Source organism: Callionymus lyra, chromosome 2 (genome assembly GCF_982586985.1).
Source record: "Callionymus lyra chromosome 2, fCalLyr1.hap1.1, whole genome shotgun sequence".
Lineage (NCBI taxonomy): Eukaryota > Metazoa > Chordata > Actinopteri > Syngnathiformes > Callionymidae > Callionymus > Callionymus lyra.
This window is the reverse complement of record NC_141819.1, coordinates 23,522,433-23,548,422: the sequence shown is the minus strand read 5'-3', so window position 1 is coordinate 23,548,422 and position 25,990 is coordinate 23,522,433. Positions and strand designations below refer to the sequence as shown.

General features: G+C 38.8%; 1 protein-coding gene across 1 annotated transcript; it reads right to left on the bottom strand.

Annotated features, from left to right (window-relative positions):
* Nucleotides 1-464: 464 nt before the first annotated feature.
* Nucleotides 465-25,937, bottom strand: LOC148086044 (melanopsin-A-like). The gene is made up of 11 exons (XM_087784201.1): nt 25,794-25,937; nt 19,496-19,632; nt 19,292-19,425; nt 10,841-11,044; nt 9,509-9,680; nt 7,506-7,667; nt 6,433-6,540; nt 5,448-5,619; nt 5,160-5,351; nt 3,891-3,962; nt 465-728 (listed from the first exon to the last, which is right to left on the bottom strand). Exons 1-11 carry the CDS (start codon nt 25,914-25,916, stop codon nt 543-545), a joined length of 1,662 nt encoding a protein of 553 aa, XP_087640327.1. The 5' UTR covers nt 25,917-25,937; the 3' UTR covers nt 465-542.
* Nucleotides 25,938-25,990: the final 53 nt, after the last annotated feature.

The window sequence follows — 25,990 nt, the reverse complement described above, 5'->3', positions numbered from 1 at the left end:
TCAGTTGGCATATTGGTTGGAAACGTTAAAACATTATAGATTTGTAAACTTGTCCACTTTAAACCTCCACACACGCACACACACACACAAACACACGCCGTATGATACGTATGATTGTTACCCTTATCTAGCTGCAAACTGGAGGATGTAAAAATCGAAGAATATGGAAAGTTCGCTCCAGGTGAAGGTGCAACATGGAGTGAGAGGACCGGGTGGAAAGGTGGGAGGTACAGGAATAGGCACATGGATGTACGACGAGAACGACGGGTTAAAACAAGCAATCAATTTTGCCCTCGACCTCGAGTCCCGGCACTTCTGGCTCACTCTTGGGACACAAACAAAGATGAACTATTTATATCCTGCCTGCTCTCCATCTGCACGGAGAGTGAGCATCGGTGTCACACACACCGTTTGCGAAATAATCCTTGATACTGACGACAATAATAAATATACTCTCAAGTCACTGTGGTAGCAAACATGCTGGTGCAGAGAGGTCCAATGGAGGAACACACACACACACACACACACACCCAGACACACACTTATGGTAATACTGTGGTCTCAATTCTGGATATGCTGAGTGACTCCTTAGCGACTGGATTGTGGGTTTTGGTTGGTTTGAGGTTGCTGAGGAAACCAGGAGGGCTGTGCAACATGGAAGGGCTGGATATGGAGGACGTGGTCTTGCTCAAAGGCTGCAGTCCTGACTCCTCCAGCACACTGTCCAGCTGTGGAGAGGCAAGAGGGAGGCGTTAGTCGTGCAGAAGTGCTGGGATGGATGAGCGCGGCGGGCGGTGAAACAGACGGGCGGGAATTAAGTTCCACAAGGAAAAAGGCTGTGATTTGGATCAATGTGGCTCAACTCCACTTAACCTGTCAGTGTCAGACAGGACTCTGTCACAGCTGATCAAAGACATTGATCGTTGATTGTGATGAATGTTTTCTCTTCTTCCCGCGTGGAGTTGATGGAGCGCGACTGCTGCAGTCAACCACCCACTCGCATCAATACGAGGGCTCAGAGTGCAGGAGACCTAATTCTGCTTTTATTACATCTTTAATTAAGACCTTCAAATGTCTCTCGTTTCCACGTGATGGCAGCTCGAAAACCTTCAGCTATCAAGTGTGAGGAACATGTGTGATGGACGAGCATATAGTGTCATGTTAGAGATCAGTCTCTAAACATGCTTCAGTTCTATACGCTGCTGTAAAACATTCATTATCAACAACTGTGTGACGGGAAAATCTTTATTCAAAACCACACAACTGGTAATACGGTAACCAATAACCAAAACTAATAATATTAGTCACATTTTGACACTCTTGCAAGAACTAAATGGAGTAGAAATTCTGTCAATCTACCTTTTTAAAGAATTTAATACATATGGTTTTCATCAAAATTGGTCATACTTTAATTTACACAATGGTGTTTTTTTTGCCCCCCTTACGCAGGGTAACCTTCACTTTTCAAGACTTTTTGCATTTATGTTTTAGAATCCATTGGATATTTTTCTGTTGAACAGGTAACATATATGGTGAGTTTTTATCTTCACTATTTTAGATAAAGATGATGATGATAAGGGTAATAACAAAGTTGTATTTGAAAAAAAAAGAGGGTATAATATATATATAATATAACATGTCACATTTCATTGCAATATGAAACTTAAAATACTGTTGAAAATATGATGAAAATATGAACTTTTTACAATATTTTTTAGGAGTTACTGCAGAAGTATTTTACTGACATTACTGACGGACTCCACACACTATTGTAAAAGTCTACTTAATATTTTCTCTTTCTTCACCAGAGGTGGTCATGAGTGAAGACTTCACACTGATCTGTATCTTAAAGTGATCCTCCCTCAGGACCAGGACATGATATTAACACCTTTCTGACAGAGCACCATGGTCTCGGACTTGTGAGAGAATTAAGTTAAAGAAGAAATAATCCAACAGATAACCAAGTGTGGTCACTTTTCTGTCACCTTAATAGTAGAAATAATTAAAACTAGCAATGTAGTTTAAAGGTCAACTAATGTGAAGAACCAACTCTCCTGACTCTCATGTTTCAAATGTTGAAGTCTTCCTCTCCAAGATGCAGTAAGTCTCTCATCATGACCATGTTTTGAACTTATTACTTTATAAAGTTCTCCTCCGTCTGAAATCTCAGCGAACGAGAGGTTACAAGAGCAGAGTCCGTTATGACGTAATAATGACTTCACTCCTCCCTAGTAACCCCGACACTTTTTTTGTACAACGATTCCCTTTGAGACTGAATTGATGATGGTGACAAACATCGATGCTTGACCAATCACAGCAGAGTGCCTGTGGTTTTAGTATCAGGTTTTAATCTCCAGAAAAACAAAGCGTTTTAGCTTTAAATAAACGGAATCGAGAAACGCTAGGAATGAGAATAGAAACAAGGAATCGTAATTTGAAGAGAAATAGTTCAAATTCCAATGACAACCAACCCTAGTGTAGTATAGCACAGTACATTACAGTGTTGTCAAACATATTTCGATAAAGCATATTTGAGTATACTACAGTTTAGTACAGTATATTACGGTACATCATGCATAGTAGAGTAGAGTATAGTCCCATGAAGTATAGTATAGCTTTTATAGTGCAATATAGTGTAGTATAGTACAGTATCATGTGGCAAAGTAGAAAAAAGTATATTACAGAACAATAGAATATATTGTGATATAGAATAGTATACTAGAGTATATTGCAGTATCGTACAATATAGTATAGCAAAGTATAGTATAGTACCATAAAGTAAAGTGTAAACTTGTATATTACACTAAAGTAAAATGTAATATAGTATCATATTGTATAGCATGGCATAGTATAGAGTTTTCAGTGGGCGGAGCTTAAACACATTTTCTAATGTAAATATTTCAATGAACATAGAGTTTTGTACAAACAGACACATACTGATGATACAATAGAGTCCACCATCTATTTAGCACACACTTAAATCAACACATTAGTTACACTTTAATAAAGACACAAACTATGTCAGTTTGAAAGTTTATGCTGTGAATATGTCAAATGTTTGTGACAAAAAAGATGAATATAATTGTGATCGACAGTCAAACCGGATTGTTTTCAATGTCGATACAAAACCAGCGACAGCGCATGTCGTCACCTGTGTCTTTGATTAATGAGTGTTAAGTTAACAGTTATTCCAGATACGCTGTCGTCCTCTGTTAATCAAACACCGCCTGTTGGTTTTGTGTCGTTTCTCGCTGACGTTTTGGCGACAGAGCTGGGGGTGGATTTCTGTTTTGGCTTCAGCTTCATATTTAGCTCACGGATGGAGTCAGTATCGCTCTTCAGAGGGAGCGAAAACAAAAGAACGAGCTTATTTGATTAAAAGTCAAACAACCCCGTTTATGGAGCTCGCTCAGACGGTGTTGACATTCCTAAATATATGTCCGACCCTGACATAGAAACAAAAATGATTTTAATCTCTTTTCATGAGATATTTTCTCACGATTTAAGTTTTATCGGAGTGTGAACATGACATGATTATTTCTGGCGACAGCAGAAAAAAAAAGATCATGAACATGAGAAGAATAACATGACAATAGTTTTGACTAAAACCACAAATATCATTCAAAATAATTGATCATTAATATTAATATTGTGTTCAATGTTGATGTGACCACGCATTAAAATGTCAGGGAAACTAATGTATTTTGTATTAATAATTGTACAATTTAAAAAAATGTAAATACATAATATTATTAATAAAGATGAACTAGATAATAACAGAATGTTGTGTTTTGTTATTCAAGCTTTTCTACACATGATCTTTGACTCTATATTGCTGAGGTTGCGCAGGTTAGATTCCAGATGTTTAAAAATAGTAGATGGACTCTTACAGCTGCAGGCAGATGAGTGACAGGCTGGAGACTGATGTCCAACATGGAGATGTCCTCAGACTTGCTCAGACTCTGAAACATAAACATGGTCAGTTTATGTTTACGTACCAATACGTCATTGTGTCAATAGTTTAGAACAAGTGAAGGTGAAGGTGAAGAACTCTGCTTGAATGAAACGTCGTGAAGAGAAGTACAGATTTAGAGATTAGTCTGTGGTGACGGCAGATGGAGATCTGACTTCTAGAGAATCCATCGCCTTGGTCTGGCAACAAGTGCTCTGTGTTGAAAGTGGGGTCGCGTCGTGCAAACAGAGGATTAAGTCTGAAACTAACAGATTAGTGGATTAGTAAAAATTTTCAACCTGACCGGCATCGAGCCACGCCCACATCAGTGGGTGAAATACATGCATACATGTGTCCTTTTTTTCCTGAGAAATAAGATGATTATACAGAGACGGAAATGCTCCACATAGAGGACGTGTCCCAAATAAACCTAAGTTGTCTGCTTGCCTGACAGTCAGCTCTCGGGGCCTAAAGTGCAGCTTATCATGTAGCTTTAAACGTCCTTCATGAGTCAACACTGCACATATCAATGGTTTCTGCTCCAGTGCTGCACTAGTGAGACTTCTAGGAACGATGTAGAGAATTAAACAGGTCAACATTTTGGAAACTTTTAAGCTAGAAACTATTTAAGTTAAGGTAATCTGAATATGAGTTAATTTGTTCTACCAGACTTTATTAATAACTCCATTAATAAATTAAGTTTGAGAACAATTGCAGTGTTTGAAGGTTCAACCTCTGTTGCTCCTAAGCTTTGGTAAGATCTTCCTCTCCCTCTGTGTTTGATGATCTACTGACTCCTTCAAGAAACATCTTAAGTTTTTTATAATGTGTCTACTAAACTTAATTTGTGCAGGCTTTTCCCTGTTTTTCTGGGACTCTTATGTGTCTTGGCCTTTAAAAGTATATATTTTAACAGTGTATTGTTTTTGATTGTTAAAGTGCTTTGTGACCCTGGTCTAGAAATGCGCTTTACAAAAACCTTTTACTTACTTACTTACTTATATTTTGGTTTGAAAACAAATGAAAGCAGTTACGTCTCCGTCAAGAGTCATTTGGTCTGTAAATTCTGAAACCCCAGAGTCACGTTCTTAACAATTCTACAAATAAATCCTACAGTATCACAATAAATCGTATCGTTGCCCGTGTATCGTGATACATATCGCCAGAATCTCGCCAATAAACTGCACTAAAAGACATTTGTACTCACTAGATTGTGCGACAGGTGATAAATGGCAGGGTCGATGCAGTTGTATGCTGTGCTCCTCACAAATTCTTCTGTGCAATGACTCTTGACCTTCGACCTCTGGCTCGACCGCCGCATCTGTTTGACATCACCGGACAACAGATGACTCCCAGGCGTGCGGGACGAGGTGCCGTCCTCCGTGTCCGAGAAGCCGGCCTGAGAGGAGACAGGAAGCGTCAGAGGGGTGTACTCGTGCGACCGCGGAGACGTGGAGGACAGAGACATACCATATAAGACATTGGGAACACTCACTGATTCACTTTCAGACTGGGACGAGGTGCGGGTCTTGCCCGGGCGGTTGCTCTCGCACTGGCTGGTGACGGTGGAGCGGCGGGTGGAGTGGAAGCTGCTGCTGCTGAAATGCTCTTTGCCGGTGATGCAGAGCAACACACCCAGGTATGGCAGGTATCTCCTGATGGCTGCCCTGAGAGACACGGAGGGGAAGGGTTTGAAAAACTGATGCTGGCGAACCTTTAAACACACGTGTCACTTCACAAGCTAGTTTATGCAGCGTTCAACCTGCTCCAACTTAGACCTTAAATCTTCTTTTAGAGGGAAACACAATAGACACATAAATCCGAAAAAAAGATAGTTTGTGTTCGTAAAAAAAAAGGTGAAAGTTCAAGTGTCTTTTCTCAATTGAAAAATGAAATCTAGTTGCAGTCTTTCACACATACTTTTGGTGACAATCATGTTTTCAAAGCTATTAAGAGCCATTTAAGACTCGTCAATCACACAAAATAGATAACCTGCTTTAAATGTAAGTGCCGTCTCATCTTCACCCCTTTTAAAAACTTCAATCGATTTTATTTTAAACTTCCCGTCATCAGTTTTCATGTGTCTGACCCTCATCAGAACTAAAATTAATTATCATTTTAACTGCAAGAGTCAGGTCTGCCTGGAAGCGTCCAGATACCATTAATGGCCAGACAGACATGCACACACACACACACACACACACACACACACACACACACACACACACACACACACACACACACACACACACACACACACACACACACACACACACACACACACACACACACACACACACACACACACACACACAAAAAGCTCTGGCAGCATGCCATTCAAATGCTTGCATACTAAAAAGACGTCTTATGAAGTCATCGGTAATGTTCCAGGAATGTACTTCCTCTGAAAAGTCCTTTTGCGTGCACTACTGTAAAAACATCGTCAGGAGTGTTAGTACTTATAGGATGTTACTGGGTACCTGTATTTCGGATGTGTGATGGCATATATGATGGGGTTGTGGATAGCAGATGCTTTGGCAATGACTGCAGGGACAGAGTTCATGTATGGGGTCAAGATGTCTGCATACCTGAGACAGAGGTCAGAAAAAAAAGGTTAGAGTGAGACGTGAGAAGGAAGTTAGATAAGTTGAGGTCATGACTTGAAAATACACAGACAATAATAAAAAAATATATACATTTAAAACATATTTATGCCACAGTAGACGATCTATACTCCTGGAAAAAATGATAAGAGCTTTTTTTATGACAAACGATAGTTGTCGATCAAACTCCTGATGTGACTAACAGACAGAAAAACATGGAATGCCTAAAAGCAATGCTTTTGTCAGTACAATGTCAAAGATATTGTTACAAACGTATTATTATCAAGAAAACATGGAAAATGTCTAGATATCAGTTCTTAAATGAACCTATTATGATGTATTTTTATTCTTATCATTATATTTATACAAAAAAATGAACCTTTAGTTAAACAGGACATTTAAATCTAATAATAATTTAATTTATTTAGCACCTTTCAGACACAACATGCTTTGCATAAAAGCAGAACTAAAAGTATTTGGTTCAAGTGTTACATTCGGGTTGTAAGCTAATGTAAAAGCTGTGTGTACGTAATGTTGAGGCACTTGATAAGTAGATAAGCTGGTAAATAAGGAAGGAAGCAATTTAACTGAAAGACATACAAAAGCAACAGGCAAGTAATGGAGTCGACGTGCAAGAGAAAACAATAGAAAACTAAGAAAGAAAGACATTAGCATCTAGTTTGATGGCAAAACGTCGGCTTCTATTTGATTATTCAACTTTGGCTGCTGATCAGGTTCTATCTGTACACACTTCCTTTTAAGAACCAGTGCTACCTTTTGAACAGCTATTCATAATAAATGAACGTAAATAGTATCAAAAATAAAGCTGCACAAGCAATTTCACTCTCCAAATCGGCCTCTGTGTCAAAGATATCGAAGGTGTTTTTCAAAACACACTGAAAAACAATGAGCAGTGACCTCAAATGCATCGTAGCCGGGTCATGACCTACCCAGCGAAGGCGGTGAGGGCCGTGCACGAGTAAGGGGCCCATGAGATGACAAAGAGAAGGATGACGATGAGCGCAATTTTGGCCATCTTCCACTCGCTTCTCAACCGGTGGAACTTCCTGGCTGAATCCCTGGTTCCCTCGCAGTTGATCTTTGACACGGCCCTGTTGAGGAAAAATAACAAACACTCTTGATGTTTGAAAGTTCAAATCATTCCTGGAATTTTAAAACATGGTTCTTGCTTCACGAAACACATAGTGACACCTCAAGAAGAATCTTTCTTGCTGGGAAATACAGAGTCAATGTCTTCCCTGAGCAGTTTAAACAAGCGTTATTTATTTCAATTAAATTGTTGGTGTCTGATAAATAAGAAGTCTTCAATGAAAATAAAAAGACAAAAAAGATATTCATATTGAGACCTACTATTACAGTATTTATTTCATATATAATATTATCAATCTGGTTGTAAATTGTTCAAGTTTCTGTGTTTCTGTTTGAATGAAAAACTGAGAGTGGAGTGGTGAGAATGCTGCTGCAAAAGTCACTTTTGCTTAAATCAGGTTCTGAAGGTTGGGAAGAGAAAGTCTCTGGGCAGTGAACGCACCACAAGCCCAGAGACTTATTGTGAAGCTTTTACCCCAAATCGTTCAGATCATTGCTTTTATCTGGAGGGAGGAGGCAGAAATGAACTCCAGTCACCAGCATGTGCATGATAATCAATCTTTCACGCTCGTTCGATGATCTAAGACGACCTTATTATCCAAGTCCCCATTCAATGTGTTCATGTTCACTTGCCGAACTGTTGGCTCAGTGTTTTAGCAGCACGTGGTGGAAAATCAATCAGAAACGGCGAAGAGCTTGTTATAAGCGAGGCGTCCATGTCGCTGCACACACTAGGGATCAATGGATCCAATAATCCTCAATGAACACATCATTACTAAATCATTTAATTTGAGAACTGGGACAAAATAATTGGAGGAAGTTTGTGGCTTTTGTATCACAATGTTTTTAAATAATTGATCGAGTAAAAATCAAGGATAGATTTACCGATTGGGTGAGAATGTCGACTTGTAAATGAAGATTTATCTGTACGCAACAACACAAATCTAATGCACACAACAACTCACTGAAGCACGGTTTCCACCGAACATGTTGCGTTACAAATCAGGTCTGTGATCCAGCTCTGCTGAGGCTACAGAAGCAAGTAGAGCACAGACCACCTGTGGAGTTGAGAGCACGAAAGTATGCTAATATTAAATACTTTAGTGACTCTGGCAAACACAAACAATAAAAGTGTTGAGTCGCACTGAGGCATTTTGTTTTATGCTTAAAGATGTAGTGAATGTACAGTCATGTAAAAACTGCTAAGATCAGTCTCTTCAAACAATGCTCGTCAATCAAGTAGTAACTGCTCTGTGTATTACGTGACAGAATTGTTTTTTTTTCGTCAGTACAATGTCATTATTATTGATGTAACACAGTGTTATTATCACGAAAACACAGAAAATGTCTAGATATCAATTCAACTCTTTCAATATATTTTTCTTCTTATTATTATATTTATAAAAATAAATATTTACATGAAGAGATGACGTTTTACGTGTTGATTAAAAACATAAAAATACATATAAATCAACACGACATGTAAGTAAGTGAGTACTTTATATTTATAGAGCGCTTTTCCAGACCAGGGTCACAAAGCGCTTAAACAATCAAAACAATACCCAATAAAATATATATTTTAAAGATCAAGATACCACAGGAATCCCAGAAAATCAGGAAAAGCCTAATCAAATAAAAATGTCTTAAGAACGTTTCTTGAAGGAGTCAGTAGATCATCAAACACAGAGGGAGAGGAAGATCGAAAGCTTAGGAGCAACAGCCTTGAAGGATTTCTCTCCTCTGGTCCTGAACCGTGTGTGAGGAACTACGTATAAGTAGATTCTGATCCACAGACCTCAGAGCCCAGTTATAATTTTTGTAGAAACAAAGGTGATTCATCTACCGTGTGGTGTGTCGGATGGCTCTGAAGATGCAACAGTAGCAGAATATAATGATGCCCAGTGGAATGAAGAACACGAAGACGAAGAGCAACATGGTATACGAGCGCACGGACGGAGTGAAGGTCATGTAGTCCCAGGAACACGATGTCATCAAACCCTCTGGAACATACGCACCTGTCGACAAGAGAAAGCATTCATGAATTTAAAGTTGATTCAAACCAAACACAACATCTCTCGAGATGGTTCTTCTTCACTTTCAACATTATACATAAATAAATGATGTAGTTTGTAGTTCTTATTCAGATAACATATATTTTATGTTTATGCTATGCATTAATCTGAGCTTAATAATGATAATCATTGTGGAAATAAATTGAATAAGAAAAAAGGGAGGAAATAAAATGAGTTTGTTATGACCTCCGTTTTATTTTCAGTTTGACATCTGAAGACCGTCAGAAGATGGAGTTGAGGATCAGTGTGACAACAATTGACCGACTACTTGAACTAGAAAATCCTGTGGTATCAAAGATCATGTTCACTTCTTAATCATTTCTTTGGTAATCAGACAAAAGTGCTTAAGTTAAGCATATATAAGTTGAGTTTGTGCTTGCGTGGCTGACCTGCGGTCACCATTTCGGAAGTCCATTATAAACTGTATTATTTAACCAGTGGGTTTAGCGTTTTTCAAAATAAAACGTAATGTAATAAATAAATGTAAAGCAAGTTCCTATAAGTCACATGGAAAATGATACACAGTAAGTGTTGATGCTTATTCTTATTTCTGTCTGTGAAAATGATTTTCCATTCAATGGTTGATGGTATTAGGATTAAATCTGGAACTTCTGAATTACATAACTTTGGGTAAATTGTCACAATTCACATTTTGGCCCCCAACAGTTTTGGCACGACTGCTATAGGTGGTCAAGGTGTAGAAAGTTAACAATTTCCACTGGATTTATACTTACTGACAAGCCACAGTGGAAACAAACTAAACTACGAACACATTAAGTGAAAATGTCATGAAAATCATTTAAAAATTCGGTGAGTCTTTGGAAAAATAACCTGCTTTGGCGAAAGTGAGATTGTAGATTAAAAAAAAAGAAAGAAAAAAGGTTTCTGTAAACAAGGAAAAGCCTCCAATTCCATCATCCTATTGGATTTTTATCTGATCTAGAATGTCAGTCAGTGGAATGAAAATGTGTTTCTACTACTAACATTTCCAGGAGGAGTTTGACACTGTTTGACACGAAAACAGGGGAAAAGGAAGAGTTCAAGACAGAGTTCAGCAGACCAGAGGAATCTCTGTTCGGCTCTGGGAGTCCCGTCTTACTCACTCCAGCCGAAGAACGGTGGCAAGCTCCAACCCATGGAGTAGATCCAGGCCGCGGCTACGATGACCAGGGCTTTCTTCCGAGACATGGCCCCCAGAGAGGCCAGAGGCCTGGTGATGACCACGTACCGGTCCACCGCGATCACCATCAGTGTTATCATACCACAGATACCAAAGAGGGCTCCACAGAAGGCGTAGACTTCACAACCTGAAAGCAGAAGGTAAGAGGGGTCACAATCTTCTCCAGGATTCCAGCCTTTGCTGCGTGTTTGTTCAGGAATTTCGATAAATCTCAGGCTTCTTCTGCATTTTGTCAGGGGATCAACCCTTATATAAAAACACTTTGTGTAGTCAAACATCTGCTCTCCACATGGTCTATAGTTCACCCAAAGTGGAAAGAGTAGTGAACCAAAAGTGGGTCAGCAGCACCAGGCCAGTGCCCTGTCACCCGTCCTGTCCCGGTTCCTAGCTGCTGGGTTCACATGTGGAGAGGAAGGTTGCAACGGGATGTGAACTGACACGCTGGCATATAGTAGCGGTTGTGAGGCCAGAAGGCATTTTCTGGTCGTCCATAACTTAACAAAACCAGAGGGGCTTCTTTTCAGTGGGGACTAGAGAATATAAGGTGAACTCATATGGACAAGATGGAGACGAGGTGTAAGGGTTGAATCCCTCCACCCTAGCATGTGAGAACTCAAGGTCACAACCCAGGTTGTCGCCTGAGTGAAGGTAGCAAAAATGGTTTCTCTATTGGACCGGCTCAGCACAGCTTTAATGTTGACCAATGAGTGATTTTAAAGGTGGATTACGGTAACAAAACATCAAGATTGTGGGTCTTTTGTAGAAGATTGAGAATAGCATGTTAGAGGAACTACAGCCACGGAGGCTTATCGTCAAAATGCACCAAGACTCTGTAAAGGAGATGATCATGCAGGGTGTCAAATGGTCTACTTCATACGATCCTGGTCTAGAAAGGCGCTTCAGAAATAACCATTACTTTCTTACTTACTTGCATCTTTCAGGACCTCGGCGCCCATTTGATTATCCCTTGTGATATCTCCGGGTGAAGGTGAACGACCTCCCTGGCTTCCAGAAATACATATGCAGTGGTGGAGGTCGCTTACTTTGACCCAGAGACAACACAAGAGATACCATAAACACATTTGTTTCCGGGTCACCGGGTCACCTTGGCCCAAAGAAAACACAAGGAATACGAGACACAAATTAGTTTTTGTGCCTTTGGGTCAAGGTGACCATGAGATAACACAAGGCGGTTCAGGACCGGATATAAATTGACAACATCAAGCAGAGGCGTCATGAGACCAACGTGAAGTTGCTCTGGTAATGCTTTCATGCACAAGGTTGTTTTTTTCTTTCGTTTTGTTTATCATACTATCAAAAATCTACTATTCTATGACTTAATCAAAGCTTTTATCGTTTATCAATACAAATATAGTGTTATTACTGTATGTTCCTGAAAGGTAATTTTGTTCCTTTCGGTGTTCAAAGCTAATTATTTTATTTCTGTTTCATTTTAAAATCAAGTGAAGTATGAGGGAGGGGATAGACACGTGCATCGTTTCTAGACACAGTTCTGTGATATATATATATAATATTTTTTGCCCTCTTTTCGTTAACCGTGTCTTGGATACAATAATAGATAGATCTTTATATGTTAAACAAATCCACTTGACTCCACAACTGTTTCAAAATCACTTGATCAAGTCCTTGAATCGAGTCAGAAATTCTTATTTTTCTCTGTTTCTCTAACCCCCCCCACAAACGAACTGACTATTCAGAATGACGCCAAGTTAGCATCTGCAATCTCCTCATCAAAGTCTTGAAATGCATTTCTGACGATGGCCTTGTCATATTATCAGATATTAAAATAATTGTTGCATATTCTGCAGTCTGAACTGACAAGATTTCTGAAGACGAGAGACAACTGGAAGAAAATCAATCTGACCTTCTTAAGTTGAGGCATGAATTTGATAGTGTTCTCACCAGTGGAGTGAACAGACTCCTGTTGAAAATAAAGCATAAACACTTCTCTACACTAAGAGGGAGATAAAGCTACATCCTTGCTCGCTCGACAACTGAGAGAGACTCAAGCCAGCAGTGCCTTACATCAGATTCTATCTCCTGTTTTGACGGACCATCAGAAAATATTATTCAGACTTATACCCCTCGCATATTACGACAACAGGGACCAGAATTCATGACTTGCTCAGTTCGTTTCCAATTAAATGACGAAGCACGAGGTAAACCTAATACTGATATATCACTAGAGGAGGTAATGAATGCAATAAAATAATTTCCAAATGGCAGATACATTCTGCATAAAGTTTTATAAGGTGCATGCTGAGGATGTGGCCTTGTTTAAGAATCTGTTTAAAGAATCCATGAGAAATAAAAGACTACCAGGTTGATGCCAACGTTTGACTTTCAGTCAGTATAGATAAACCTGAAGCAGACTTGTCATCAAGTAGCTCTTGGCTGTGAACTTTAAATATTCATAAAGACTTAAGCTATAAGATTAAACACATATAGATAATGATGTAATGAGTCTGGTTTCATTCCCTGTAGATATTAATGTTGGCACTTTCTATCAGTACTAGAAACTACCAGAACATTATTCCCCAGACACCTTGGAAAAGTAGACCTCATCGCTTTGTATGCAGAAGACATTCTTTTGTATCTTGTGCCGAGTGAAGACTCTGTACCTGTCTTGCTTGGTGTCATTGCCTGATGCCTTTTACTGTCATTGCAACACGAACAACACAATTAATTGATGCCATTGAAGGAGCTGGTAATTTGTCTGGAAACACTGAACTGGCAGATGAGTGAATTAATGTCACTGGGGGAACTGAATGGAACCACCTTTTCTGAGTGATCTCCAAGTAAAGGGAAGCGACCGAATAAAAAATCTGTGAACCGTAGAAGATAAACAACAAGAAGAATATAATCAACAACTCTGAAGTCATATTTAATATGAACTTCCAATCTCAGTGGTTTTGGCCAGAAACCATTGAGTGATGTTGATCGTCGTGACGTGTTGCCTTCAGTGTTTGTCAAGTATCTACACAACTTGGATCTCATTGTTAACCCACAGGTCCAGGGTCGAATAAAGCAGCAGTCAAGGCGGTATTTTTGTGAAGGGTGGTATAATCCACGTAAGAAAAATACTGGCAAGTAATTCTGAAACACAGAGCATCACAGACTGTACTGTATCGGTTCTATATTCACCCATATATATTTAATGTACCCTCGCGATCTACTTTCAGTAAAGTAAAGTCAGTAATTGGTAGAACACAACACTCAATCTCAAGGATGTGTCATTTTTTGTAATTTAATTTTTTTTTGGTTTAGGCATTATTAATATTCTGGTCTACAGTTAAAACTTATCCCATCAAAGTTCCATGTTGCTAACAAGACAATGTATTAGCATGTTAGCATCTTTCACCTTCTTTTTGTTGTTTTGAATGACACGGATTGGTTTTGCAAACAAATAAGGATGAGTATGTTTTCCCGAGACACGCAGTCAAATAATAGGATTGTTAAATATTTGATGTGAAACGTGATCACTGCTCTCAGCACACTTGTCAACACAAGGACTATTAACGGCTCACAAGACTTGCACTGAAATGAATGAAGTCCTTCAACATGGATTGTTTACTTATAATAGGAATTTCACCCTGACTCACACGTCTAGACACACTCACCAAAGCAACAAATCAATCAAGTGATTGCTCATTTCCCTACAGGCTGTCCGTGCATAATGACCTCTGACCTGTCACATGGCGTCATCATTGTGAGAAATTGTTCCTTGTAGATTTTAGTAAAAGATCATCCATTACATTATGACCACTACTATTGTGTTGCTGTTTTTGCGACCCTTGTTAAAGTGATAGTTCATCCAAAATTGCAATTTTCTACCCACCCTCATGTCGACTAAGCCTGTAACGTCCAACCTTTATTAAAGCCTCGACATGAGGAATTGTTCCGGAAAAAGTCTATATTTTAAACTTTTTTTAGCGGTCTAGGTACTAAAAGATATCCACGTGCAATGTGTTTGAATGAGCATCAAGTTGTAGCTCGAGCTGAGAGACCTGTAGTTCCCACTACAAAAAAACTTCAAATATACAAACTTATTTAAGTTTTAGGAAAATGAATGAATTTTTAACTACGGAACGAATGTAAAAATATTGGTAAGTTATGGTTAATTACTAGTTATTGTTTATTATTTCTACTAATTCCAGATTAAGACTTTATTTCTCATTTACCTTTTTGTGAGTATTTAATTTCTCTTGAAATATGTATTAAGAAGATAAATAGGGTATTAAGGTAGTAATTCATATATGGTACCAGTTTAGAATGAGGAAATCATATTAACTATTGATACGTTACTTAATTAAAATGTGTATTAGCAGCAATTTATCCACTTCTTAACCATTATAAACTCACACCTTGTACATTGTGACAATATATCTATATTCTGTGGTCATTCATCATTTGGTACAGAACCCTCTTCCTGCCTAGACCCTCACACTTGTGTTGGAAATATATATGCAAACACAGCACGTCCACATCTCTTTGCTTATTAGCTTGAGGTGTAGGTTTGAGGGGTACAGCAGGTTTGAGGGGTAGATTTTTATCATCTGAAGAATGCTAATATCTGTTCTATATCCAGCAACATAAGTCCCGTATTTGCGAGGCTGCTGGAGGTAAAGAGAGAAAACACTCTGCCACAACAAGTCTGTGGCTCCTGATCTGACGACAACAGTTGTCTTCATCAAGGTCAGGACGAAAGCTGGAGGAAAACACGGACTATCGTTGTTTGATCAGTGGAGCTTCTTTTAGCAACACTCTATCTTTGTTCCCCATAAAACGCGCCGCTGCATAATGTTCCGCGGCGTACGCTGCTAAAAAGCATGATTAACGTCGCCGGCTTGTTTGTGCTCAATTCAGACGATACATCAGCACGTACACGATACATCAGCACGTATACATCAGCACGTACACGATACATCAGCACGTACACAAAACATCGATGCACATTTTCAAGAGTGTAATCTTGTCACGACAAACGGCTTCAATAAGAGGAACGTACAGAATTTTCTGAGGAGTTGCAAACAAACACAAGAATAGACTTGTAGTCGTTTATAGTGGTTTATAAAGAAACTAAATTTAACATTGTTGGATTAAGGGCAGTCAGCTTTATACTAGCAAACGCAAGATGAACTTCTTACATTTTTCGCTCTTGGAATTTGTATCCAAATGCAAAATTTAAAAACATTTAAAGTATTATTAAAGTAATATTGTACCCTACACTACACTAAACTATACTACATTATTCTATACTGTTCTCTACTTTATTGTACTATGCTGTAAGTAAGTAAGTATACTGCAATTTGGTTTAATACACTACATTGTTCTATACTATACTTCATTGTACTATGCTGTACTGTACTATAATATGCTATACTACACTACATTGAAATATAGCCTGTGACTCTTGACACTTCAAGATGCTTTCAGTTCAATTTAATATAACAAGTTGTAAACTACAGAAAATGTGTAAAACAAACTCTATACAATTTATTTTTTACTGTATTTATCAAAATGTCAGTCAACAGTGCAACATCTTTTGAGGACTCCTGCTTTACATTACTCTACTATACTGTGCTATGCTATACTATACGATACTATATTATATTATACTTTAGTGTACTATACAAGTAAACACTATACTTAATGGTACTATACTATACTATCCTATACTTTATTGTACAATACTGCAATATACTCTAGTATACTATTCTATATCACAATATATTCTACTGTTCTGTAATATACTCTTTTCCACATGATACTGTGCTATACTACACTATACTGTACTATTAAAGCTATACTATATTTCATGATACTGTACTCCACTATACAATGCTATGATGTACTGTAATGTACTTAACTAAACTGTAGTATACTCGAAATATGTTTGACAACACTGTAATGTACTCTGCTTTACAACACTAGGGTTTGGTTTCATTGGAATTTGAAGGATTTCTCTTCAAATCACGATTCCTTGTTTCTATTCTGATTCCCAGTGTTTCTGCATTCCCATTATTTAAAAAATTCTAAAACGTTTTGTTTTTCTGGAGATGAAATCTTGTTTACCATAACCACAAAAACTCTGCTGCAATTTGTCAAGCATCGATGTTTGTCACCATCATCAATCCAGGAAGTCTCCACCTCCAAGGGACTTGTGGTACAAACAAAGCGGGGCGTGATTACAACTGGTTGGAGGAGTCAAGACCAATATTAAGTCATAATGGACTCCGCTCTCGTAACCTCTCGTTCGCTGAGATTTCAGACGGGGGAGAACTTTATAAAGTAAAGTTCAAAACATGGTCTTGATGAGAGACTTACTGCATCTTAGAGAGGAAGACTTCAACATTTGTAACATGTGAGTCAGGAGAGTTGGGTTTTTTACTTTAGTTAACCTTTAAAGAGTCAGGGTTAAACATTTTTGGGAATATTTTGCCTTTCTGAATGAAATAGTCTGACATTCTCCGTCGTTTTAAATTCCTTGAACTTTTCATGAACTTTACTATGAATCCATCCAAGGACTGTGTTCAACTACAATGTTCATTAAAAATGTATGAACTTGAATATAAACATGATTAATGATGAATACACCTCAAGAGCTTTATTTTTTAAGAACTTGTAAAACATTTACACAAGAGTTGACTCGTTCTCAGGTTGAATGGCGTCCCCATCGGCTCCAGTCTTCCTCAGTCGCTACAAAGAACAGATTAGCATTTAGAACTTGTACTTTAGTAGCTGGAAAGGAGATTTATGCACGAACGACATTTCAAGTGTTTAATTATCTTCCACTGGATACGCTCCTCAATTTATTTTTAAAGCCTGGTCAGATCATTTGGCAAAACATATTTGTTCATTCTTTGAATGATTTAACTAGACAAAAAATATTTCTAATCTTCAACTCTTTCTTTATTATATACGTAATATTTCTTACCAGTTCATACTGCAGTGCAGTCACGCTGGGGGTCGCAGCCGGACCCGGATCAGCAGCCAGAGGGGGCGGCAGCGGAGGACAGTTATTTCTGCTCCATGAACTACGAGGAGGCGCTTTTTCATGTTTGTGCCGTTCTATGCACAAAATAATCTTGAAGCAAGTGTTGCCACACTTGAACCCGTTGACGCAACGATCCCAGCTTGACTCGCTATATTGTGAAAACACTTCTTCACGCAAGACACGTCTTCGTTGGTGTTCAGCGTCTGCTTCTTCTGTTGCACGGTCGGGGTTTCGAAACTAGGAATCTCAATTTTTACTTTTGAACGATTCCGTGGGAATAGGAATGCTAGTCCTGGATCTCATTGATGGTCCATACTCTGTTCCCAACCCTATACGATTCTGTACTGGACTATAATACAGTAATCTACAATGTTATACTATATACTCCTGTGTTTGTCTCTATGTTATCTTGATCTTTTAAAGTATATATTTTAACTATGTATTGTTTTTGATTGTTGAAGCGCTTTGTGACCCGGGTCTAGAAATGCGCTTTACAAATAACCATTACTTACTTACTTACCTACCTAGTATATTTGACTAATTTGCTATACCATATTATACCAGTGGCGGCGCTCATAGATTTGATTCTGATCCAAATGTCAGAAACGTAAATATATATTGCATGTCATGTCATAGTATATCCATTTGGCTGTTTCCAGTGGCAAATACGATGACAAAGAGTTTTGTTCCAGTCAAGTTTCATGTATCTGGTGATGACATCAAGTGTGAGGACAGACTCAAGATTACCGGCGTAGAATGGAGACGGGTAAATCAATAGGTGTGACTAGGTTAGTTAGCGGCCCTTACGCAACCTGATATGTGCGGGTCCTGTGATTGGATCAGCACTTTGTTAAAAATATTCACTATGGGTGGAGGAGGATAGATGTGGTTGTGAGTGTAGAAAAAGACGTAATCATGTATAGAACACAGATAAGTGTTCACCGGAAACATTCAGGTCTTCTTTATAAAAGAAAGAAGGATTGATTTTATTTTCAAGTAAACAGGCGACGTGGAGATGATCCATGTTGGTGAATGAATGCTTATCATTTGATTTGTTGGTAATAAATCGTTGATAATGAAATGATCCTACCTGGTGTCATATTGATGCTATCATGAGGCTTAGGCTCAAAATGCATCACATGCTACTGTATTAAACTATATTGTTTTCTTCTATAAAATCTAAACGCTAAAATTCTAGACCTTGATAATGTACTCATTAACCATTGCATGATGAACATTTCTGCTGCAGCCTCATTATGAGTCGTTGTGTTTTCATTGATAAAAGCAGGTCAAGCTCACAGACGCAGAGAAACGATAGATATATTCAACAGAACAAGAGCTTCTGTCTTGTTTTACCTTTCCTCCCGAAGATCCAGCGCTTGTGCATGCTGTTGATGAAGAACGTCGGCGTCTGGGTGAGACACATGAAGAAGTCCGTGACGGCCAGGTTGATGATGAAAACGTTGGATGGCGTCCGGAGGCTCCTGCTCCTGCAGAAACATCAAGCCTCACATGGTCACTCGCTGCGAAGAGCAAGAGGCGCAGAGACTCGTCGTGTACCTGCAGAAAGCATAAATCACCAGAAAGTTTCCTATGATGCCGGTGATGCCGACGGCCAGGATCACGACACCGATGGTGTAGTGGGCATGATCGGGAACGTCGACCGTCGGGAACGGATGGTTCGGGATCAAAGAGCCCTGCGGAAATAGAACACAGTGGAAATGAACGAGAGTTAATCAGAACACGAGCCTGAAAAAAACATCTGCTCCGGATCATTGAGGATTTCTGTGTCTACAACACACACAAATACACGTGAGTAAGAATCATGGAACTCATGACAACGACTCAAAGTTGGTGTGGACGTGAGAGCTTCTACGCTCATTGTTGCGACAGGATTACAGCTGGCCAGAACGTCAAGGCTGTCAGCGTTGAATACTCAATTCTTTTTTTTTTTTCTTCCAGAGAGCCTTTCAAATGTTGCTCTACCTAAGAGCTCTGGGACTGAGAGCTGAGACTTGAGGATTCTACTCCAGCTCTGCAGAGCATTACCTCTCGGCTTTGGTCTCACCCTGTGTGTTTTAAAACCAAGAACATTTCTTTGAAGAGAGTTTCCTCATGATATCGTCAAAACATTTGACAGACGCTTAAAGAACATAATCCTTCAAAGTGAGTCAAAGACCAACAACCTATGTTTGCTGTTTTACTGTATTTATTCAACAACAATTTACACCAAATATTCAACAAGAATCTTCTTCTCTCAAGCCGACATGCTCAGAAAAACTACAACTTGTATACGCCAGTATGAGAGGCAGCTAAATGTACTGCTATCTATACGAGGAATGAAAATCAAGAACACAAAAACCAAGACAACATTTTTTTTCAACAGTTTATTTTAAATGAGGCACCAAGAGAAAGAGAAACAGTTGTAGAATATTAGCCTCAAACTTGGTTGAACTGCACAGTATAAATGACAAAATAAAACTGTAATAATATTCACAACAAGAGAGAAACATATACTTAATGTTTCGTACAGTGATAAAGGGCAACTGGTGTGTTGATGTAAGTGTGTCTTAAATAGATGTTGGACCTGGTCTGGAAAAGTGCTATACAAATAAAAATTACTTACTTACTTACTTACTTACTTACTTACTTACTCTATTGTATCATCAGTATGTGTCTGTTTGTACAAAACTCTCTTTTCATTGAAATATTTACATTAGAAAATGTACTTAAGCCCCGCCCACTGAAAACCCCTTTTTTAGGAGATGAATTATTGTTTACCATAAACACACCCACTCTGCTGTGATTGTGTAATTAATCCAAGAAGTCTCCACCTCCAAAGGACTCGTTGTGTAAACAAACCGGGTGTGATTACAACTGGCTGGAGGAGGAGTGAAGACCATTATTATTTTATAATGGACTACACTCTCATAACCTCTCGTTTGATGGGATTTCAGACGAGAGAGAACTTTAACTACTTAAACTCCTAAAACTTAAAACTTAAAACTATCAAGACTGGTCATGGTCTGGTGAACCTTCTTGAATTAAGTCTTCTAAACGGACATCATTAACTTCATCCCACTTCATCAGTGTCCAGTAATCTGCTGCAATGGTTCAAAAAAGACTGCAAAACTGTGTCCTTTCTAAAGATCATCAATAATAGTTTTCCATTTTTCTTAAATTCCCTACAAATCGCCTAGAATAAGAGTTTCTTGTTCATCAGTTACAAAAATGAAGACATGCTCACACATTACAACCCTCGCCAGCTCCATCCATACGTGGTTGATTTCTTCAATCCTTCTCAGTCAAGGCAAGTCCACACGTACTAATAATGCTCTTCATTTGGAGTCTGGCATTGATGTTAAGCCGGACAAACAAAGTGATGTTTTGACGTGGACGCTGCTCATTATTCATGTGCTCAGAGTGATGCACGCGATGACGGTCAGCTGCGAGCGTCTGAGTGGACGGAACACGATCAGACTTGGCATTGTGTTGCAAAGATAAACACAATTATTTGGGTGATGGTTTATGCCCCGAGACAAAAGGAGGTTTCAACATTTATGTGAAGCTTAAAACTGCACTAATGGGTACGTTCAAGAAAGACTGTAATTAAAAGTGTGTACAATTTTTACATTATTCATAAACCAAATGCAAGAAAAATCATTTATGAATGAAAACACTTGGTTTAAGTGGAAGCTAATTGCTTTTGCGATCCAAAAAAAATGCATAAACTAGCTCGAAAAATGAACTTGAACAACATATAAAAGAATAAGGACCAATTTATGAGCCGCAGTAGCAACTTTCTTCGTGAGGAAAAGCCCATATTATGAAATCAACGCAGACCACTTCTGTGAACCAGATCTGTCGCTCTGTTGTCAAAGAGAAAAACACATGTTGCTTTCCAACATCTGTTCCTGCTGCTCTTTCTGCAAAGTCACAGTTAAAGGACGAGCTTCTGGAGGGAAAGTGATGGAGCGATGACACAAGTAAACAAGTGAAAAGGTCGTGAGCAGGGAGATGCAGCTGCGCCGTGCGAGAGGGCGTGAGGAATGTAAACACATTTCCATCAAGGCGATGTCATTGGTGGATCACCCTCCTCTGTGGATCTCCTTATCTTCTGATAGGCTGAGATCCCAGCCCCCGAGCCCTGCTCGCCCATGCTGAATGATAAAATGCAGGTCGAATCTTATTTGCTGATTGGATTCAAATATTTAGTAGAACTCATTTCAGGCAAAAAAAGACATTTTGAAATGCTTGAAGATAATGTTGCTGTAGGATTTTAAGATGGTGATATGATAATAGTTGCACCTGGAGCACACAGAGAGAAAATGTTGTATCACCTGAGACTATGTTTTGCAGTTTGCATGGAACTTTTACTCCAGCAAAAAAAAAGAGTGGTTTGAGCAAACAAAAATCTATTTTGCGTTCAATTAATCTCACTTTGCGCGTGAGGATTTTCTCTTTAAGATCGCTGAACTTCTACACTGCGCTTCCTTTGTGCCAAACAATCACAGAGACCGGAGAAAGCTTGTTTCTGATTGGCTGTTTGGTTTCATGAACAACAGGCAGAAGCAAACGTGCAAAATATTGTTCATTCGACATTTATACTTTTTCTTGCTGGCCGAAGTAAGCGGTTAAATGTTCAGAAACACTGGAATAAAACACTTTTCCCGGCACGTTGTTATCGTATGAAACCAAACAGCAACAATATAATGTTAATTCAATAGAGTAATACTTCCATCCAAACAGGTTGTTGCCAATAAATACAGATAAATAGACTCAGGAAAACCAAAAAACATCAGCAATAGACGCATAAAAAGGGCAACATGAATAATTCAAAAAGTAACCTCTGTTTGATACATAAAATATAATGGATTAAAAACAAATATTGCACCAACAGTGGAGATGTTGAGGCTGATAACTAGAAACACGACTCTTGTGAGAACACAACAGTACAAGAATGCTCATGGGTGCACGCACTGTAAATATATATTATTCTGACAAGCTATAATTTAATAAGCGTCAGGGTGTCACTAGGCCCCGGAATCTGAGGAGACAGAGCGTCCAAACAATGTGTTCGCGTTTTTTTGTGTGCGAAAAGCTTTGTTGGATTTTACTCGTGTGAGAATTCCTCAATAGGTGTGAATACTACATATGCTTAGAGTATAAGTATTGCAACCCTTTTTAGTCATTTTATGATTCATTGGGTGATGACATGAAGAGTATATAGTCATGTATAATGAATATAGCATCTCGTTTTCTTCAGTTTCTTGTTAATTTGAAGGTCTGGGACAAACAAAGGTTAATTTTTTTTCGAACAAATATAATGATAAGAAGAAAAATAGATCAATATAGTTTAATTTAAGAACTGATATTTAAACATTTACATGTTTTCTTGATAATAATTTAAGTTCTTGCATCAATAGTTATGACATTGTACTGACAGAAACAGACGATTGATAGTCATTGTTTGAATAAAACAAGGCTGATCTAATCGTCACATGAGCGTATGTATGGCTGTGTACGGTGATAGAAGAGAAAGATCGTTTTAGGTGGATGACGTGTGATCAATCTGTCCGTCAACCTTTGATAAGATCACTGTTCCTCTGAGTAGCAGTTAATCATCTGCGAGACACATTCTACCGATCAACCTTATCAGTGTGTAAAAGTGTATCAATCACCTTCACTTTTGTGTTCATCAATGCACCGTCAACAGCAGCGACTCTCCCTCACAAGCTTTCCTAGCACTTCTACTACTCAAGTAGTTGTGGGTTCTTACGGAGAGTGGCAGAAGCTTCTGGGTGTAAACTGTAAAAGCTCCTAAATGAAAACCAGAGCTGCGAATCCTCAGAAGACGCTCTCCCCTCGGGCCGCTCCAGGATCAGCTTTCACAACATGAGGAACAAACCACAACAAAGTCCAACTCAAGAGTTCACGTCTACTGTATCTAGGCAGCTTTGGGGAGACTCCAAATTCACAGTGTCAGTTTAACTGAAGAATGTACTGGACAGCAATTCTCCTACAGTCAAATAAAATATGAAGAAATATATGAATACTGATGAATCGGGGCCAGTGTGTACTTCAGTTCTATAATGTACTTCCCTGTAGCACAGTTTAGATTAGGCTCTAAGAGCATCACGGTGGTTTGAACCAGATTCACATGTACAATGAACAGGATTGTTAGATTCTAAGACTTTGTGTTTCTTGGTATGCAAGAAGTGTTGATGGACAAATCCCTGAAGTCATGCGGTTTCATTGAAGGGCGCTTGACTCATGAAAACACAAAAAGGAGACATCATTACGAAGTTGTCAGTGTTTTATCGATCATTGTCAACGTTTAACTACACAAACTAGTGTGATTTAACAGGCTTCTTTTTGACAGGACACAGTGGAAATACAATAACATACTGTACATGCTCCTCAGCAGTTCAATGGGTATGAAATGATGTAACCAATAAGTAAAAATGTCTCCTCCTCACTACCGATATATATATATATACTGCACCCAAGTTTGCACACAATGTGAACAAAGAATCGTGGCAAACTTTTTGGTTTTCTAACTCAAGTTAGAAAAGACAACGTGCAGCAACCTTGATTACCACAAAAGAATAGCACAACTGCCAAACTAAAAGTCTAACCAAAAAGACACAATCATGAAAATGTAAACATAAGCAAAACAACAATATTTGTCAAATATCCTCTTTGTATTCACAATCATCAATGTATCTTTCTGTGTTAGGGATGGACTGTAATGCCTGCCACACACATGTTTGCCATTGTCGTGCTGCACGTGGTTAATAAACCCTGAAATTGGTGAAATCTTAACCAGGTTCCTTTATTAACAAATGACAAGAGAAATAAACAGTGTTTGACCAGAAGCAAAGAGCACTTCCTCTCCGTCTGTCACGCTCCAGGGAGAGCTCTCAGTAATCGTCCCCGAGGACTCGACAGAACATGAAAATCCATTTTGCAGAACGTATTATGCTAAGATAGAGGCATAACAGTACAAATCAAACTAGATACATGTCAACACATCGACTGACTCCAGACGACAAACCATAAAAAAATATATATATATGTCCGTGAATTTTTTTCTTAAAACAACGAGCAAGTGGATATTATTCAATATATATTATTTTTTTTGTGATGCCAGATCATTTAATGTTGGATGAGTCTTAAAAAAAGGTTAATTTTGAACATTTTATTTCCAGCATGCATGAGCCATCAAGTCATTTTTAATGACACTTTAAACGCAATATGAACAATTTAATCAGAATCGTTTTTTAGATATATATAAATAAAGTATAAAAATGTGAAAAGTATTACACACTGATAAATGTCGCATATAATAAACGTCGTATTTATCATGAATATAGACAAACATTAATACTTTTAGGCAACATTACTTACTTGAAAAATGTGGCCATATCGAAAGTACGTTCATTGAACATTATGGGTTTTTTTTCACCCAATTACATATGAATGTGCTGAAACTTTTAAATTAACTTGAAAAAATTCCAACGTTTTTCACCGTTACTATCCAGATGTTTGGTGGGAAACGATGACAAAGATTTGGACTTAAGGGTCTGAGCAGCAGCTGGATCACAAAAGTGCGAGGTTCTCTGGAATGTGATCCAGAGGCAGCAGATGAAGCATCAAAACCATCAAGTGGATCTGAGACTCAACATTCCGCATTGGAACATCAGCAGCAGCAGCTCTCAGAGGCAGATGTTTGCAGCTTCATTCAAGTGGACCTGAATGACAAGATGATTCCATTCAACTCTCCTGGTCTGGGGGCGCGCGGGGAGAACAGGACGCACCCGAGAGCCTTCAGAAAGAAATGGTTTCTTGCACTTACAGAGGTGGAGACCGGGGACAGATCCATGACTCGGTGCGGGCTGAAGGAGCTGGTGTTCCAGGGTGCCCAGGTGCTCGGGTCCACCGTGTGCAAGCCTGGTCCAATCAGCAGCCGAGGATCCATCCAGTCCACGAGCAGCGAGGAGGTCCTGACGCTCAGAGGCTCATGATCCGCAGCCGCAGCTCCAGCCTGACTTG